General features: G+C 41.1%; 2 protein-coding genes across 14 annotated transcripts in view; one reads left to right on the plus strand and one right to left on the minus strand.

The window, feature by feature from the left end:
- The window catches only part of LOC132836201 (zinc finger protein 850-like), a 52,610-nt gene that overhangs the window by 14,761 nt on the left and 18,773 nt on the right, over positions 1-19,076 (plus strand). The gene's annotated exons all lie outside the window — the stretch shown is intronic.
- Positions 14,441-19,076, minus strand: part of LOC132836120 (gastrula zinc finger protein XlCGF8.2DB-like) — a 45,045-nt gene continuing 40,409 nt past the window's right edge. For all 13 annotated transcript variants that reach the window (XM_060855417.1, XM_060855414.1, XM_060855415.1 and 10 more), the window contains one exon: positions 14,441-15,773. In XM_060855417.1, the coding sequence (XP_060711400.1) occupies positions 14,701-15,773 (1,073 nt within the window). In that variant the 3' untranslated portion in view covers positions 14,441-14,700. The remainder of the gene's footprint in view (positions 15,774-19,076) is intronic.

Below are 19,076 nucleotides of genomic sequence, written 5' to 3' on the forward strand. Positions count from 1 at the left end.
CTTGGAGAGCTGAGACTTATAACTGAAGAGAGGAGGAAATGAAAAGTGAATATTCAGTATTATAACATCAATTAGTCTCCCCTTATCAAAGTGAAACTAAAAGACTGACAGAATTATAACTGATTTATGACTTAAATTGGGATTTTTTAAGTTTCAACCCAGTTGAGATAACTAACGTCAGCAATAATAAATACAAACCATCAAAAGGAAGATCGTTCAGTCCTGGATATAATTAACAGCAGGAATAACAACATGTATTTATATAGCACCTTCAAAAACATCCCAAGGTGCTCCACAGGAACAGTATCTAAGAAACCTCCATGCAAGTCCCAGAAAGACATATTAGACCCATTGAGAGTACCCTGTTATTCCAAGACTATCTCAGCTGATCAGATGCCTTTTACACATCCCCTCCTCATAATTCTGTATGACACTGATAATCAGAAATCTATCTTAAACATATTCAAAGACTGAGCCTCCACAGCCCTCTGTTGTACTCAATTGCAAAGGTTCTCAACTGGCAGAGTGAAAACAAATTCTCCTTATCTCACACTAGTAACACCACTCCCTCCTTTATTTTTAAATTGGTTTCAGGCTCACTGAAAAGGGAAACATCTTCCCTCTCTATCCCTTTAAGTATTTTCTAAGTTTCAATGAGATCACCTCTCAATACACGTCCAGTTTGCTTAATCTTGCTTCACACGACAGCTCTGCCAGCCTGAGAACAAGAAAAGGTGATAACATATTTCCCGAGATAATGAGAATAAAACTACACACAGTATTCCAGGTGTGGTTTAAAAAAGCTTCTGTACAAGTGATACTGCTCCTGTACTCAAATCCTCATGCAATAAAGGCTACCATTCTATAGCTTTCTTAATAGCCTGCTACACTTACATATTACTCTTAATTATTTACTAACAGGGACACTAAAGACCTTGTAGAATGCTCCACACAGAATCACAGCATGGAAACAGAACCTTCAACCAGTCCATGCAGAACATGATCCCAAACTAAACTAGTCCCACCCCCCTCTGCCCTGGCCTACATCCCTCCAAACATTTCTTATTCATGTTCTTAACCAAATGTCTTTTAAACATTGTAACTGTGCCCACATCCACTACTTCCTCAGGTGGTTCATTCCATAAATAAACCACCCCAGGTAAAAAAAAATTGCCCCTCGTCTTTTCTAAATATCTCTCCTCTCACCTTAAAAATATAACCCTAGTGTTGAAAATTCCCCTCCTAGGGAAGGTACACCTTCCTTTAACCTTATCCATACCCCTCATGATTTTCTAAACCTCTTTAAGGTCATCTCTCAACTTTCTGTGCTCGAATAAAAAGTCCCAGTCTATCCAGCCTTTCTTTTTAAATCATACCCAGCATCTGTTCCTCCTAGCAAAGTGGATGACCTCACATTTCACATTATGTTCCATCTGCTAAGTTCCTGTCAAAAAAACTCCTGAAGCCACTTAACATTCTCCTCACCACACATTTGCCTTTTAAAATATTTGCCAATTTGGAAACATTACACTTTGTCCCCAACTCCAAATCACTGATATATATATATATATATGATCGCTCATCACTGATCAGTGATCAGACCTTAAGTACCGATCTTTGCAATACTCCACCAATCACAAACTGCCAATGGGAGGTTGATGGATTTATTTCTAATCTCTGTTTTCTATCTGTTGGCCAATTCTTAATGCATGCCAGTACAACACAGCACAGTGGCTCACTGGTTATCACTGATGCCTCACAGTGCCGAGGTTCAATATGACCCTTGAGTGACAGTCTGTATAGACATTTTATGTTCTCCCTGTGCCTGCGTGGGTTTCCTCCTGGTGCTCCAGTTTCCTCGCACAATCCAAAGATGTGCAGGTTCGGTGGATTGGCCATGATAAATTGCCACAAATGTCCAGAGATGTGTAGGTTAGGTGGAGAAGCCATGGGAAATACAGAGTTGTGGGGATGGGCTAGACGCTCTTCAGAGAGTTGGTGCAGATTCAATGGGCCGAATGGCCTGCTTCAACCGGATTACTTATAATTCCATTTTAATTTTTCTAACTAACCTCCTGTGAGGACAATCAAAAGCCTTCTGAAAATGTAAATATATTACATACAACAACTCTCCTTTATCAGTTTTGTTAGCAAGCTGTCCATTCCAGTCCCATTGAGGTGTAACCTATCCAGGTTGTCCAGGTCTCACTGCCTCACAACTGGTCACAATTGCTCAGAAACCTGATGCTCTCCCTCCTACACCTGTTCCACTGCCACAAGTGCAATTGTTCGATCTTCCTGTTCTTATATTCATTAAGCACTGAGAGCACTCCTGAGCTTACTGCTCTTGAGAGCCTCCTATTTAATTTCTTGATCATAATTATTGGTTTTCTAATGTTCAGAGAAAATGTACAGAAACCCCCTCTTGAGCTGATCTTCGTGGGTGCTGTGAAAATGTTGATGTGTTTTGAACACCAATTCACCCACAATGCAAATCAGAACCCTTATACTTCTCCCTACTCCGCTCTCCAATGTAATCAGCAATTAGCTGATTGGCGGGTGGGATGGTGGCACAGTGGTTAGCACTGTTGCCTCACAGTGCCAGAAACCTGGGTTCAATTCCCACCTCAGGCGACTGACTGTGTGGAATTTGCACATTCTCCTTGTGTATGCGTGGGTTTGCTCCAGTTTCCTCCCACAGTCCAAAAATATGCAGGTTAGTGAATTGGCCATGCTAAATCGCCCGTAGTGTTAGGTGAAGGGGTAAATATAGGGGAATGGGTCTGGGTGGGTTGCGGGTCGGTGTGGACTTGATGGGCTGAAGGGTCTGTTTTCACACTGTTAAGTAATGTAATCTTATGCCTATTTACCAAATATATAAATCAGATAGGACTGGGTGATTTCTAAAACAAGTAAAACACAAATCCAAGGATCGACTTAACTTCAATGAAGTGGCTATGTTCAATCTTCTTTTGAGCTTCGGAGGCTGAGGGGTGACCTTATTTAGAGATTTATAAAATCATGAGGGGCATAGATGGTGTAAATAGACATGGTCTTTTCCCTGAGGTGGGGGAATCAAAACTAGAGGGCAAATATTATTCGCCTCCAAACCCGCCACTCATGTGAACCATCTTCTACTTGTTGCTCCAGGGTGGCTGCTGTTCCACTGTACCTCTTAGAGAGAGAGAGACACAGAGAGAGGCGATTATAAGACCAGGAACTGATAGCTCTGGATCAGGGTCTGGCTTCACAGTGCTCCCAATACCACCTGGGCCAGCTACAAGCTCCATTGCATCCTCCATATGCTGGAGAGGCAACAACGCTTTTGGTCAGACCACATTTGGAGAATTGTGCGCAGTTTTGGGCCCCATATTTCAGGAAGGATGTACTGGCCTTGAAGCATGTTCAGACGAGATTCCCGAGAATAGTCCCAGTAATGAAAAGCTTAACATATGAGGAATGTTTGAGTCTATACTTGACGAAATTCAAAAGGATGTGAAGGTATTTAATTGAATCATACAGAATAGTGAATGGCCTGGACAGAGTAGATGTTGAGAAGATGTTTCCACTGGTAGAAGAGACTAGGGCCCAAGGGCATAGCCTTAGAGTAAAGGGAAGACCTTTTAGAACAGAGACCACGAGAAATTTCTTTAGCCAGTGAGTGGTGAACCTATGGAATTCATCGCCACAGAAGGTTGTGGTAGCCAAGTCATTAAGACTGAGATAGATAAGTTCTTAAGTATCAAAGGGATCACGGGTTATGGGGAGAAAGCAGGAATGGGGCTGAGAAACTTATCAGCCATGATTGAATGGCAGAGCAGACTCAATGGGCTGAATGGTCTAATTTCTGCTCCAATGTCTTATGCTCTAACAGTGGGCGGTGGTGACCGAGAGATATTATTGCCATCTATTAATCCAGAGAGAAAAGTAACAAAGAAATGCAGATGTTGGAAATCAGAAACAAAAGTCAGAAAACTACTGGAAAAAACTCAGCTGGTCTGGCAGCATCTGTTTTATATAGCATCCACGGTTCTTTGCTTTTTATCCTCCAATCTTTTCCTGGCTACAATAATTTGTGAAGAAGGGTCTGTGGACCTGAAGCGTTAACTCTCTAATATAAAAGCAAATTACTGCGGATGCTGGAATCTGAAACCAAAAAGAGAAAATGCTGGAAAATCTCAGCAAGTCTTGCAGCATCTGTAAGGAGAGAAAAGAGCTGACGTTTCGAGTCTAACTGATCCTTTGTCAAAGCTAAAAAAAAAGGAGAAATAGGGAGGTAATTATACTAGGCTGAGAGAAGGTGAGTCATGGATCCAGAAGCAAAGGTGATAATGACAGTGCATAGAGAAATTATAGGGAGATTAGGAGCAGTGAATGACCAAGGCTGAAGCCAGTGTTATGTGACAAAATATGTGGGGATGGGTGAAGCAGAGGCAAAATGGAAAACAGGGGAGAAGGATAGCAAAGGGGGAAGAGGAGAGGAAAAAGGTGATGAGAGAGTGGGGACCGAGAAAAAGAGAGACAATCAAGAAATATGAGGTACAGAACAGTGAAAGAAATATATACAAAAAAAATAAAATTATGGAGCAGAATGAAAACAGAGGGATCGAGATGGGATAATCATCTGAAGTTGTTGAATTCAATGTTGAGACCGGCAAGCTGTAATGAGCCTAGTCGGAAGATGAGTTACTGTTCCTCCAGTTTGTGATGAGCTTCACTGGAACATTGCAGCAGGCCAAGGACAGACATGTGGGCATGGGAGCAGGATTATGTGTTGAAGTGGCAAGCCACGGGAAGGTCCGGGACCTGATTGCGTACAGACCGAAGGTGCTCAGCAAAGTGATCACCCAGTCGGCGTTTTGACTCTCCAATATAGAGGAGACCACATTGTGAGCAACAAATGCAATAGACCAAATTGAAAGAGGTACAAGTGAAACGCTGCTTAATCTGCAGATGCTACCAGACCTGCTGAGTATGAACCCAGAGACCCAGGTGATATTCCGGGTACCGAGTTCAAATCCTACCATGGCAAGTAGTGGAATTTGAATTCAATATAAAGGTTAGAACTAAGAGCCTGTGACCATTATCAATTGTCTGAAAAATCCATCAGCTTCACTGAATTCCTTTAGGGAAGGCATTATTTACTAGGTCTGGCTGACACATGATTTCAGACCCAAAGAAATGTAACTGACTCTTTAACCTCTGAGAAATTTGAAATGGATATTCAAGTTTTGCCTGTGCATGGACAATCACATCCCTACAGAATGTTCACAAATAGATGTGATTGACGGCAGTATAGACCAATAGACGTGGCGGGTGGCACCGGAACACGCTGAACCAACCAATCAGAATGAAGTGCATTTGCCTTCCGCCTGCCAACTGAATCTGCATGTTATTCGTAAGAGAATCCTGAGCTTGGACTCCTAAGTCTCTTTGTCCTTCAGATTTCCAAAGTTTTTCTCCATTTAGAAAATAGTCCATGCTTCCATTCTTCCTAGCAAAGTGCGTAACCTCACACTTGCCCACACTGTATTCCATCTGTCGCTTCTTTTCCCTCTCTCCTTGTCTGTCCAAGTCCTTCTGCAGACTCCCACTTCTTTAACAGTCCTGCCCCTCCACCTATCTTGGTGTCATCTACAAACATAGTCATGATGACCTCAGTTCTTTCATTCAGATTGTGAATGCCAAATAGGTGAATAAATGTGGTCGCAAAACCAAACCTTGCGATCCACCACTTGTCACCAGCTGCCATCCTGAAAAAGACTTCTTCATTCCCACCCTCTCTGCCTTCTGCAAGTCAACCATTCCTTACCCATTACCTTGCCCCGAACACCATGGGCTCATATCTTATTTAGCAGCCACCTTTGCAGCCTAAATTACTCTAGTCATTTCCTAAAGATCACAACCAATGCCTCCACAATCTCCTCAGCCCTCTCCTTCAGAATACTGGGGTGTAGCCCATCTCATCTGGGTGATTTAGCCACATTCAAACATTTCAGTTTCCTCAGCACATTCTCCTTCGTGATGGCCACTGCACTCACCACTGCCCCATGATTCTTCTGAAGCTCTGGTATATTACTGTTGTCTTCCACCATGAAGACTAATGCAAAGTACCTATTCAGTTCCTCCAACATTTCTTTGTTTCCCATTACTACTTTTAGAGCCCTGTAGTACAGAGACAGCCCCATCACCCAAGCTGGTCCAAGCTGACCAAAATGTCTATCCACGCTACCCCCTTTCCCTGCACTTTGCCCATATCCTCCTTAACCTTTCCTATCAATGTATTTGTCCAAATACCTTTTAAATGTTGTTGATGTACCCAACACAACCAATTCTTCTGGCATATCATTCCATATACGTACCACCTTGTGTGTAAACAAAAGTTGCTCCTTGGGTTCCCTTTTATTCATTCCCCTGTTACTTTAGACTGATGCCCTCTAGTCCTCAATTCCCCAACCCTGGGAAAAAAAGACAGTACATTCACCCTATCCATGCCTCAGATTATCTTATACACCTCTGTAAGATCCCCCTTGGTCTCCCACACTCTAACGATAGAAGTCCTAGCTTGTCCAATGTCTCCCTATAACTCAGATCCTTGAGTCCTGGCGACATCCTTGTAAATTTATTGTGCACTCTTTCCAATTTAATAACATCTTTCCTATAGCAAGGTGACCAAAACTGAACACAATACTCCAAGTGTGGTCTCACCAATGTCCTTTACAACTGCAACATACCTTCCATACCCAATGCCCTGACTGATGAAGGCCAGTGTGCCAAAAGCCTTCTTTCTTGCCCTGTCTACCTGGGACTCCACTTTCAGAGAACCATGCCCCTGAACTCCAAGGTCCCTCTGTTCCATACGCTCCTTAAGGCCCTACCATTCACCATGAAACTCCTATCTTGATTTGACTCTCCAAGATGCAAGACCTCACACTTATCTCTAGTAAATTACATTTGCCAATTCTCAGCCAACTTCCCCAACTGATCAAGATCCTGGTGCAATTTATGATGCAACTTTCCTCACTGTAACCAAACCAATTTTGTATCTAATAAGACAGTTCCCCCTGCATTCCATGTGATCTAACCTTCCGGAGCAGCTTACCATGTGGAACCTTATCAAAGGCCTTTGAAATGAAATCCATACAGACTACGTCTAATGCCTGCCCTCATCAGTCCTCCTGGTCACTTAATCAAAGAGCTCTAATAAATTTGTAAGGGATCATCTTCCATGCTGACCACTCCTGATCACACTTTGTCTTTCCAAATGCATGTATATCTTATCTCTCAGAATTTTCTCAAGTAACTTACCTACCACAGATGTTAGACTTACTGGTCTATAGCTTCCAGGTTTTTCTTTGCAGCCATTCTTCAATAAGGGCACAACATTTGCTACCCTCCAGTCTTCCAGACTTCACCCATGGCTGACGATGATGCAAAAATATCAGCCAGGGCCCCTGCAATTTCTTCTGTCGCCTCTTGCAGTGTTCTTGGATGTATCTGGTCAGGGTGTGGAGGCACCGGTATTGGACAAAGTTAAAATTCACACAAGAGGTTATAGTCCAACAGGTTTGTTTGCAAGTACAAGCTTTTGGAACACTGCTCCTTTGTCAGGTAGCTAGTGGGGCAGGTACATAGGACACAGTAAAAGATCAAAATGTCATACAATTGATGTGATTTATTAGACAGACCTAGATGGGCTGTTAAATCTTTAATCACTTAGAATGGGAATGCAGGTTTGATTGATTAATATGTAAATTCCAGAATTTCTTTCAAGTCACAGCCCCAGATAATTTAATGTTTTATCATTAGATTACAAAAAGGTGAGCCCAGACAATGCATTAAAAGTATGAGGTTAGAGTCTGTCTGTATCCCAATCTGGAGTCAGACTGGTTGTATTTCCAAAGTAGGAAATTATAAAATGTCACATTCATTGACTGCCTACAGATTGTGTACTTTTTGTACAAAATAGAATGTATCTGCAAATTCTACAAATCTGCAATCTACAAATTCACCCCATAGAATTAAGTGTATGTCTGCATGCGCTGGTGTGTGTGTGAGAGAGAGAGAGAAAAGAGTGTGTGTGCATGCTTGATACAGTGTGTGCATGAGTGTGATAGAGTATATGCCTGTGAAACTGTGAGCACTTGAGTGAATGTGTGTGTGTGTGTGTGTGTGTGTGTGTGTGCAAGAGAGAGAGTCTGTATGCGTGTGTGTGCTTGTGTATGATTGTGTGTGTGGGAGAGTGTATCGTGTAGTGGGTCACCTGTAGTAAGATCCCTATTGAGGCCATCCTCATGGTGCCGAAGGCCCTACCAGCCTCTGCTCGGTGACTCTGCATTGTTGCTTATCCCGAAGTTCACCTTGGAGGACCTTCACCCGAATATCTGAGGCTAAATGTCCTTGACCGCTGAAGTATCCCCCAACTGGGAGGGAACATCCCTGTCTGGTGATTGTTGCGCAGCGTCCATTCATCCATTGTCATGGTTTCGCCAATATACTATGCCCTGGGGCATCCTTGCCTTCAGCGTATGAGATGGACAATGTTGGCCAAGTCATGCAGACGCTACATTATACACTCTCACTTATACATGTTCTCTCTCACACACTTGCGCACACCCTCTCACAGGCATATACTCCACCACACTGACATACACATGCACTCACACTATCTCCCTCTCTCCCATACACTCTCTCTCTTTCTCACTCACACACATATAAGTCTATGAGGTGAATTTGCATTTGCAGATACATTCTATTTTGTTCAAAAAACACACAATCTGTAGGCAGTCAGTCAATGTGACATTTTATAAATTTCTGTTTTGGAAATAAAACCAATCCAACTCCGGGTTGGGATACAGACAGACTCTAACCTCACACCTCTAATGCATTATCTGAGCTGAGATGTCACCTTTTTTAAATCCACTGATAAAACCTTAAGTTACCTTAAATTCTGGGATTTACATATTAATTAATCAAAACCTGTATACCCATTCTAAGTGATTAAAAACTTAACAGGTTTGTCTAATACATCACCTCAGTTGTATGACACCATGATCTTTTGCTTATAAATTCTGTGATGTACCCACCCAACTGATGAAGGAGTAGCACTCCAAAAGCTTCTACTTTCAAATAAACCTGTTGGACTATAACCTGGTGTTACGTGATTTTTAACTATATCTGATCAGGACCAGATCAGATTTATCCACCTTCATACATTCTAATACATGCCAGCACATGCGATATGGACTTCTCCAGCCTTATTTTCCATCAGTCCATTGTCCACTTTAGCCTCTCTCTTACCTTTTATGTATCTGATATAACTCTCACCAGTACCCAGTATGGCTGAAGTGTGACCCATCTACTTGTATTCAATTACCCTCACAATAAATGATAATATTCTGTTAGTTTTCCTAATTACTTACAGTGCTAACCTCCTCAGATTGATGAACAAGGACACACATTCCCCACTGCATCTCAGCTCTGTAATCTTTCACCATGTAGATAATGGTTTTTTGAAATTATTCCTTCCAAAATGAACAATTTCACCTTTTCCAACATTATACTCAATATAACAGGTCTTTCCCACACACTCAACCTATCTGTATCCTTTTGTATCCTCCTTATGTCCTCTTCACAGCTGAGATTTATTTCTACCTATCACTGCTTCATTAGCAAATTTGGTAAAATTTCCTTTTGGTCTTTTATATCTGAACATTTACATATATTGTAAACAGTTGAGGTTCAGTAAAGACTGCATCCTTTTATTTTCTGTAATGTTGATTGTGGATTGGAATGCGAACAGGACTGTTTTGGAACCAAGGACTGGTGCAACTCATTGTGAGCTGTGTTTACACGGTTGCTTTGGAGGAATTTAGGAGGAGAGGTAAGACAGAATGGCACTGAAGTGTGTGTGTAAAGTGAGATTCAGCCAGTAAGAGGTAACATATTATTTTGTCCCTTTGTGACTAGTTGTGGATTTCAAAGGTCATTAGCCTAGCAACAATCTCTGGTACCTGGGGAACTGAAGTATATAGTAGCTGAAAATTTCCAGACAGCTTAAGGCAACTCAGTCACGCCTGGAGACACAGTTACTTTCTCCCACCATTTATTGTATTTTATTACCTTCAACCAATAATTGTGAAAATGAACAATTAAAGTTTAAATCTCCTATGTCTTTAGCAAAGAACCAAGGATCTGAAAGGATGGACTTTGGAAGACAAGCGTTTGGGAAAGAAAAAGGAATACTTCATCTCAGCCTGTAGATGTATGCTTTTGAACTATGATTCCCTAGTACTTTTCTCCTGCATCCACAACATCCATGGTTTGTCTGTCCCTGCCTGTATGGTGTGGAGGGATTTTAAAGGAGGTTTAACATGTACAGCCAGGTATAGATAGTTCATGGCTGAGTACTTCTGTTAGAATGTAATTATTTACAATAAACAGAAGTTCTTGTTAAGTACAGGAACCTGGTTAATGTTTTCTATTAAATTGTTCCATCAGACGGTATATTGGGACTTTGTGTTGTGACAATACTATGGCTTTAAGCGATGTATTTTATCCTTGTTTTTGAAGAGAGGTTTTGACCCATAGGTAACAAGCGGTCTCCTCCAAACCAATAACAACTTGTGAGGCCTTAGGTTTTTTTGAGTTGGAACAATGGAAGCAGCCTGAATGGGTGGAGTCAGGCTCCCACAGAACCAGGGTTTTAGTTTAGCTTTCAGTAGTTGTTGGGGTTTTCAAGTTGGTTGCGGAAGCAGCCAAACATCTCCCTCTGCCAGAACTTTTTCTTGGTGCTTTACTCCTGGACAGGAGAAACATCACATTTCAGACAAACTATTTTGCTAAATTTGCCTTTGTTAAGAATACACTTGCTGTTCACTAGCTAAATAATCAATTGTTCTGTTAAGTTTTCTAATAGACTTTTAAAGTTATAACAATTCTTTCTTTTGCTTGTATTTAACTGTGTTTTGCTTAAAGCCAAGTGGTGTAACCAATCAAATTACATCTGGAACACAGCACCTTATACTTGCCTTTAAATAAAAGTTAGGTTTGAGATTATCATCTTGATATACTTGAAGGGGTTTTGGTCTGGTCTATAACAGTGTACTTCGATTGAATAATTTACTTTTGTCGCAACTATAAGGGAGTGAGGCTTGAGAATCTGTGCACTTTCCCAATTGGATCACAACAATATATGGCAGTTCAGGATTATTTTGAAACAGAAATAATGAGGATTTCTTGGGGCATTAATTAGTGATAACAGTTAAGAAAACATCAAAATTGCAAATAAGAAGTGGTCTAGAAATTGCAATGAATTGACTGCATTTAGAAGAGTTGCCCCTGACTGTACTAAGTAAACTTCCAAAGATCCAATTAATTAAATTGGCAAGTAAGGTAGGGTGTGCATTTGTCTGCTAAAGCTAGGAAAACAGATACAATTAAAGCATTAGCACAGCATTTGAATTCAGCAGAAAGACAAGAAAAGATACTCCTACTGGCAAAACATCAGAATCACATGAAAGCAGTGTGAGTATGAAAAAAAGCTGGAGACAGAAGTAGGAAAGGAAATGGAATTAAAAAAGGTAGGAAGTGGAAGTGAGAAAATTCAGATTAGAATTGGAAAGGGGAGAGAAAGAGAAAGAACCCAAGTAGAGGTTTTAAAATGCTGCAGTTTAAAAGAGACATCAGATGCTGATGTGGGCCCTAGTGCAGAAAATCTGAGTCAAAGTCCAGTAATTAATTTTTTTGAATTTGTACAGGTTCTATCAAAATTTAAGGAAAAGCATGTGGAGATGTTCTTCGTGTCCTTCGTGAAAACAGTGGGACAAATGGATTGGCCAAAGGAAACTGGACTTTATTGATGCAGAGTAAGCTGATAGAGCACAGGAAATTTATGCTTCGTTGTCAGAGATTTCTAGGGATTATGACTGTTTAAAAAAAAACTTTTGATTGTAAATGAGTTAATGAGGCATATAGTAAAATAGCTTGAATTTAAGGAAATAATTTAGGCAAACCTACATTTGATTTGAAAGAGTTAAGCAAAGTAATTTGTCAAGTGGGTACATGCAATAGAAGTTGAAGCTATTTATGAAGTCCTCTTAAAGAAATGTAAAAAAAATGTAAAGAAATGTATAATAATAATACCCATATTGAGGACAAAAGGATTGCAACTACTGGACAGACAGCAGTAATAGCTCATAAATACAGCTGATCCATAAAACAAAATAGTTTCCATCCTACTCAAAAATTCAGAAGTGGGAGGATGAAAGGAAAGGCAAGTAACAAGTATAAAAGATATAACATGAAATTTTGACTTGTATTTTTTTGTGGGAAGTGATCAGTTATTAAGTACTCCCATTTTACAAAGCTTAAGATGACTTTTACTGTCAGAATCTTACAAAATGGAAACAGACCTGTCAGTCCAACTCGTCTATGCTGAGCAAGTATCCCAAACTTAATTCGTCCCATTTGCCTGTATTTGGTCCATATCCCTCTTCTTTATCAACATTTAAATAGACAGATATATGGATTTGTTGCAGTCAAGTGGTTAAGACATTGGATACATTGAGAGAATGAATTTGTAAACTCAAATAATCAAAATTTCAGTTCGGCGATTAGATCAAAGAAATTAAGGCTGTTCTCCTTGGAGAGAAGCCTGAAAGAAGATTTAATAAAGGTTTCCAAAATAAGTGGGCTGGATAAGGAAAAGCGGTTAGATTGGATTTTAGATTACATTCCCTACAGTTTGGAAACAGGCTCTTCAGTCCAACAAGTCCACACCAAACCTCTGAAGAATAACCCACCCAGACCCATTCCCCTACCCTATATTTACCCCTGACTTGGCAATTTATCATGGCCAATTCACCTGACCTGTACATCTTTGGATTGTGGGAGGAAACAGGAGCACCCGGAGGAAACCCAAGCAGACACGGGGAGAATGTGCAAACTTCACACAGTTGCCTAAGGTGAGAATCAAACTCGCGTCCCTGGTGCTGTGAGGCAGTAGTGCTAACCACTGAGCCACCATACCGTCCCAAACAAGGCTCCTGCTTGTAAAAGAAAAAAAATGAGGGGCATAGATTTAAAGTAATATGCAAACAAAGCAAAGGTGGTGTGAGGAAAAACCTTTCTTCCCACAAGTAGTGGGATGCATTGCCTGGAAATGTGGTGGATACAGAATCAATTGAAGAATTCAAGAAGACATTGAATGATTATTTAGATCTAAATGGTATGTAGGGATATGGGGAGAAGGCAGGAGATTGGCACGAGTTGACAGAACCAGTGCAGACACAATGGACTGTCATGAAGGTATAAGGGGTACTGTATCTTTAAGAGTTGAAAGCTAGCAAAGGACTTAGAGAGACACACAGAGTACTGTAAAATTTACAATGTAACATTTGGTCCAGCAGTTACCAGTACCTGGGTTGTTGTGAGACAAAAACAAATTCAAATTCGGCCAATCAGTTTAAATTAAACTCCCAAAATACTAAACTCCAATCAAGTTTGAATTTGTTATTTTGACAACATTAAAACCAATGAAATGATCCAATGCTTTGGGGTATTAATATTAAACAAATTGTACAGTTAGATGAGAACTGCCAACAGATGGAGACTGCTAGTAAGAACTCTGAGAGGTACCTGTCTGGAGAAGGAGTTTGCACAGAGAAAAAATATCGACACTGACCTGGACAGCAAATCTACAGAGGAAGATACAAAAAGAGACTGTTGGCTGGTTTTGAAATTTGATTTTTTTTTGTAAATCTTAATCGGAATTTTTATCAGACCAGTATTGTAGAAGGGAAAGTAAAAGATAGGTTAGAGAAAGGAGTTGTAAATAGTTGTCAGTTAATTATTCTGTTAGACTTTAAAAAATAAAGTTGTTAGTTTTTACTTTAAATAGTGACTTTTGGGATAGTTCTTTGCCTCTCGAATTTTCACAGATTACCTACTGCATGGGGTAGATCTTTTCTGTGCTCCTGGTTTAAATTGGCAGGGGAGGCTTTACCCTGTGTCGGAATAAGACCAAATGGCCTCCTTCAATGCTGTACCAATGATATGATTCACACTGAAATCTGTCAGACATGGAAATAGTTTCTCATGTTGGACTAGATCAGCTTGTGCTTTCAACCTCTTCTTGACATCACATGGAGTGAACCGAATTGATTTAAGACCAGTGTCTATGATGCCAGGCACGTCAGCAGGAGACCGAGGTAGATCCCTGAAGGAATCAGATCAGATTGTCTGAATCTTCGTGTTAAAGAAACTCCATAAGCTCATTGTCCTTGTCACTGGAGGAGAGGATGGAAGAGATAGTCCTTTGAAAGGAACTGACACATATCACAGAGATAAGAAAGACTTGACACCCTGTATTTAATATGAAGCTGATTTATTTGATTCTTATAAAGAATATTACCCAGTATAACCAGTAGACATATTCTCAATAAAAATGGTCATGTTCAGGGTATACTTAACAGAAAAATCCAATAACTGTCGTGGGAATAAATAAACAAGTTCCTATCATCACCTGGAGCAGGAAAACAGCCTCCTTCACTGTGAAGTTAATGGTGCATGCTGAGTTGAGATGATTTCCTGAATTCAGCCTTGCATGGAGGATATGTGCAGAGTCTCTGGGTCAGTGTGGATGTGCTGAAGATTTAACAGCAATTCTGACAGACTGCGTATCTAGAGGGTCCTCCCCAACTATGGAGTCACCGCTGTGTCAGTAGGTTGGACATTTGAATGAAGCCTTTCCCACACTCGCAACAGGTGAATGGCTCTTTCCCCATTGTGTGCTCGCTGGTGTCGCATCATGTTAGATGATTGAGTAAATGTCTTCCCACATTCTGAGCAGGTGAATGGCCTCTCCCCAGTGTGAATTCGCTGATGTGCAAGGAGGTCAGATGACCTCAAGAATCCAAACCCACAGTGAGAGCACCTGAACGGTCTCTCGTCAGAGTGAACATGTTGATGGGACACCAGGTCTCCAGAGCTTTTATAGCACTTCCCACAAACTGGGCATTTGAAAGGTCTCTTGTCAGTGTGAACTTGTTGATGTCTCAGCAGATGGGATGACCGAGCAAATCCCTTCCCACACTCAGGACATGCAAACGGCCTCTCCCCAGTGTGAGATCGCTGGTGTGTCAGCAAATCTGATGACAAAGTGAATCCTTTCCCACACTCAAGGCAGGTGAATGGTCTCTCTCCAGTGTGGGTTCTTTGGTGTGTCAGCAGGTCGGATGACCGAGTGAATCCTTTCCCACATTCGGAGCAGGTGAATGGCCTCTCTCCAGTATGAACCCGCTGATGTGTTAGCAGGTTGGTTGAATTAATGAACCCCTTTCCACACATGGAGCAGGTGAACGGTCGCTCCCCAGTGTGTACTCTCTGGTGCGTCAGCAGGGTAGACAATTGAGTAAATCCCCTTCCACACTCAGGGCAGGCAAATGGCCTCTCCCCTGTGTGACTGCGCCGGTGAGTTTCCAACTTCGACTGGTAGTTGAATCCCATTCCACAGTCCACACATTTCCATGGTTTCTCCCCAGTGTGACTGCATTTGTGTCTTGACAAACCAGATGATTGGCTGAAGCCTCGTCCGCATACAGCACAAATGTACGGTTTCTCCCCAATGTTAATGGCACTACTTCCTTCCATGTTCAAAACGCTATGATACTTTGTGATAAGTTGAGCGACTCTGCCAGATCCTGATGTAATGTGATGTTCAGTTTGAAGTCTCTGTCTGCATATCCTCCCCTTCCGATATCCCGTGAAATTAACTTAAAACAAAAAAAAACAAAGAAAGTGAGAGAGAAAACCTCCTAAAACACAGCAGGTTGTGTGATAGAGCTGAGTGAATCTGGTCACATATGGGGCCAGCATCAGGGGAAAGTGAACATGCATTGTCACTAAACTGAATGTCTTTCACAAAATCTCCTTCAGGGAAGGGAACCTGCCATCTAGTCCAGGAGAATGCAACAGGCTTCTTCTGAGGATAGATGTGTGAGAGAGAAAGAGAGATGGCTGCAGCTGGTAATGAAAGAGATGGACTTTATATAAACTACAATCAATCAGAATTTTGACAGACCAATCAACTTGAAAGACGAGATTAGCAGGTAAAAAGAACACCATTTCCTCCAGGTCTCACACAGCATTGACTAATCTGATATCCAGTACTGGATAAACACAAATTTCATTCTTTTAGGTACTAAACAAATTAAAGCCATTGTCTTCAGTCCCTCCTAAAAACCTCATTCCCTCAACAGAATCTATCCATCACAACTATCTAAGGCTGGACCATGGTGAAATATTTCACTTCAAAATAAACTTTCACCCTCGTATCCCCATCATCACCAAGATCACGTTTTCCACGTCTGTAATTTTGTCTGAATCCACCTTAGTCTCAGCTGCTACTGAAACTCCCATCATTCTACTGCTACCTGTAGACTTTTCCATTCTAAAGCACTCCCAACCGCATTCAACCTCCCTGTAATCTTGAGGTCACCCAAAGCACTTCAGTCCGTTGTGCCTCACACCCAATCTTGTTCACTCACCACATCATGCTCTCTTGACCAGTGAAGACTCTGGCTTAAGAAGCATGTGTTTTCAAATTTATCATGCCTATTTTCAAATCCATCCATTGTCTCACCCCTCACAATCTCGACAATATCCTCCAATTTCTCAACCTTCTCACATATATATATGCTCCTCAAATTCGAGCCTTCTCATTGTTCCCACTCTTATTCTCTCCACCTTTGTTAGTCATGCCTTCAGTAAGTAATGGAATTTTCTCCACAAACCTCTCCATCTCTTTTACAATACTCCTTAAATTTGACCTCTGAACAAAGCCTTGCTCATCTATCCTTAATACAAACACAGGAACCAGAGTAAGATATTTAATCTGTTCAGCTTGCCACTCAGTACGATTATATCTGAGCGAGCATTTCAATGGCTTGCATCCACATCAACCCCAGAACCTTGTATGCAACTGGTAATCCAAAATCTATCAATCTCAATCTTAAGCATTCTCTCAAAGACTGCACTTCCTCAGTTCTCTATGGTAGAAATTGCAAAGATTCACAACCCTCTGACTAAATAAAATTTTCTTCAAAGACCTAAGTGACATCCCCCTTAGATTAAAATTGCAAACCACCCTCTCCCACCAAATGATCTTAGACTCTCCAACCTGGAGAAACATCTTATCTGAATTTATCCTTTCTATCACTGCAAGTCTTTTTGTAAGTTTTAATAAGATTGCCTCTCGTTCTGTGAAACCTCTGTGAATGTAGGCCAGTTTGCCAAATGTCTCTTCATATGATAGTCCTGACATCTTTGGAACAAGTCTAGTGGATGTGTGTTATGGCCACAGAGGAAATGTAATATCTTTCCTAAGTTAAAGAGATCAAAACTGTGCATGGTACTCCAAGTACGGTCAAACTAAGCCCCTATACAATTGAAGCAACACTTTACTACTTCTGTATTCAAATCGTCTTGCAATAAAAGGCTAACATTCCATTAGCCCTTCTAATACTTTGCTGAAACTGCATGTCAGCTCTTCATGTCTTATTCACAAGGATACCTAGATCCCTCGGTACAACTACACTTTCCAACATCTTATCTCTGGACTTCCCACCAACATTTTCCATATTTGCTAAGTGTCAAATATTCCCCTATAACACACAGGAATGTTTTAACATGAAAGGTGCTATATTAAAAGAGGGTACTATTGTTTTCAACAAATGTCACTGTACCTTCTTCATCACCACAAGCATAAATTTTAACTCCTTGCCTAACAGCTTTGTGAGAGCACCTGCAAAATACTGACTGCAGCAGTTCAAGAAGATCAAACACACTTAGGTAATAGGGACGGCAGCAGGTACTAGCAGATTTCTGTTGCAAAGAAGTCATTCAAAGATTCAGTGGGGGAAAAAAATCAAGAGAAGCCAACCACTGATGTCCATACTAATACAAACTGACTGTTAACTAGCCTGCCCATGTTTCTAGACTCAGTTCTGGGAGCAAGCCTGCAATAAGATAGTAGCAAATGACTGCAGCTGCTGGAAATCTGAAAAGAAATACTAGAATTAGCAGTATTTGTGGACAAACAAATTTAATATTTCAAGATGTGTAGAATGAATTATGGGTAATAAGCAAGCAGACTTTAATGGTCAATATAAGCTTGGAAAGAAAAGTGCCAAATTGTCCATAGTGTTCAGGGATGTGTAGGTTAGGTGCATTAATCAGGGGTAAATGTAGAGTAATTGGGTAGGTGAATGAGTCTGAGAGGGTTATTCTTCAGAGGGTTGGCGTGGACTTGTTGGGCCTAATGGCCTGTTTCCACATTGTAGGGATTCTATGTGTCTATGAAATCCTGATTAAAAAAGATCACAAGTTGTCAGGAGATGGACAACAGTGACATTCTCATTCGGACACCATGAGTGAAAATAACAGAAGAGTCCTAAATATAGCAAAACTACCCGAAGGAAAAGTAGTTCTGCCATGGCTAGGAAGTGATCAGGTAGGACAGAGGGAAAAAGAGCAATGAATTTACATATTTTCAAGTCCACAGTACAGGTGTCACACCAGGCCTAGTGCTATACAATCTCTCAACGGCAACAGAGCACAGCACTGAAATCTGCAGCTGGAAAGATATTGAAAGGCCATGTAGAATGCAGAGCACCTGCATCAACACAAACTGATCAGCACACATCACGAAGAATGTGAGGGTGTACAATAGATTTACCAGAGTAAATCTATTTTGAGAGATATCAGTTTCATGGTTAGATTGGAGGAACTGGGTTTGTTCTCTTTGGAGGAAAGGTGGTTCTAAGGACATTGGATAAAAAGAGACACAAATTCGTGGAGTGTTCCATATTTTTGGGGCAGCACGGTGGCTCAGTGGTTAGCACTGCTGCCTCACAGCACCATGGACTTGGGTTCAATTCCTGCCTCGGTCGACTGTCTGTGTGGAGTTTGCACATTCTTCCCATGTCTGCGTGGGTTTCCTTCGGGTGCTCCGGTTTCCTCCTACAATCCAAAAATGTGCAGGCCAGGTGAATTGGCTATGCTAAATTGCCCATAGT

This window comes from Hemiscyllium ocellatum, chromosome 46 (assembly GCF_020745735.1).
Source record: "Hemiscyllium ocellatum isolate sHemOce1 chromosome 46, sHemOce1.pat.X.cur, whole genome shotgun sequence".
NCBI lineage: Eukaryota > Metazoa > Chordata > Chondrichthyes > Orectolobiformes > Hemiscylliidae > Hemiscyllium > Hemiscyllium ocellatum.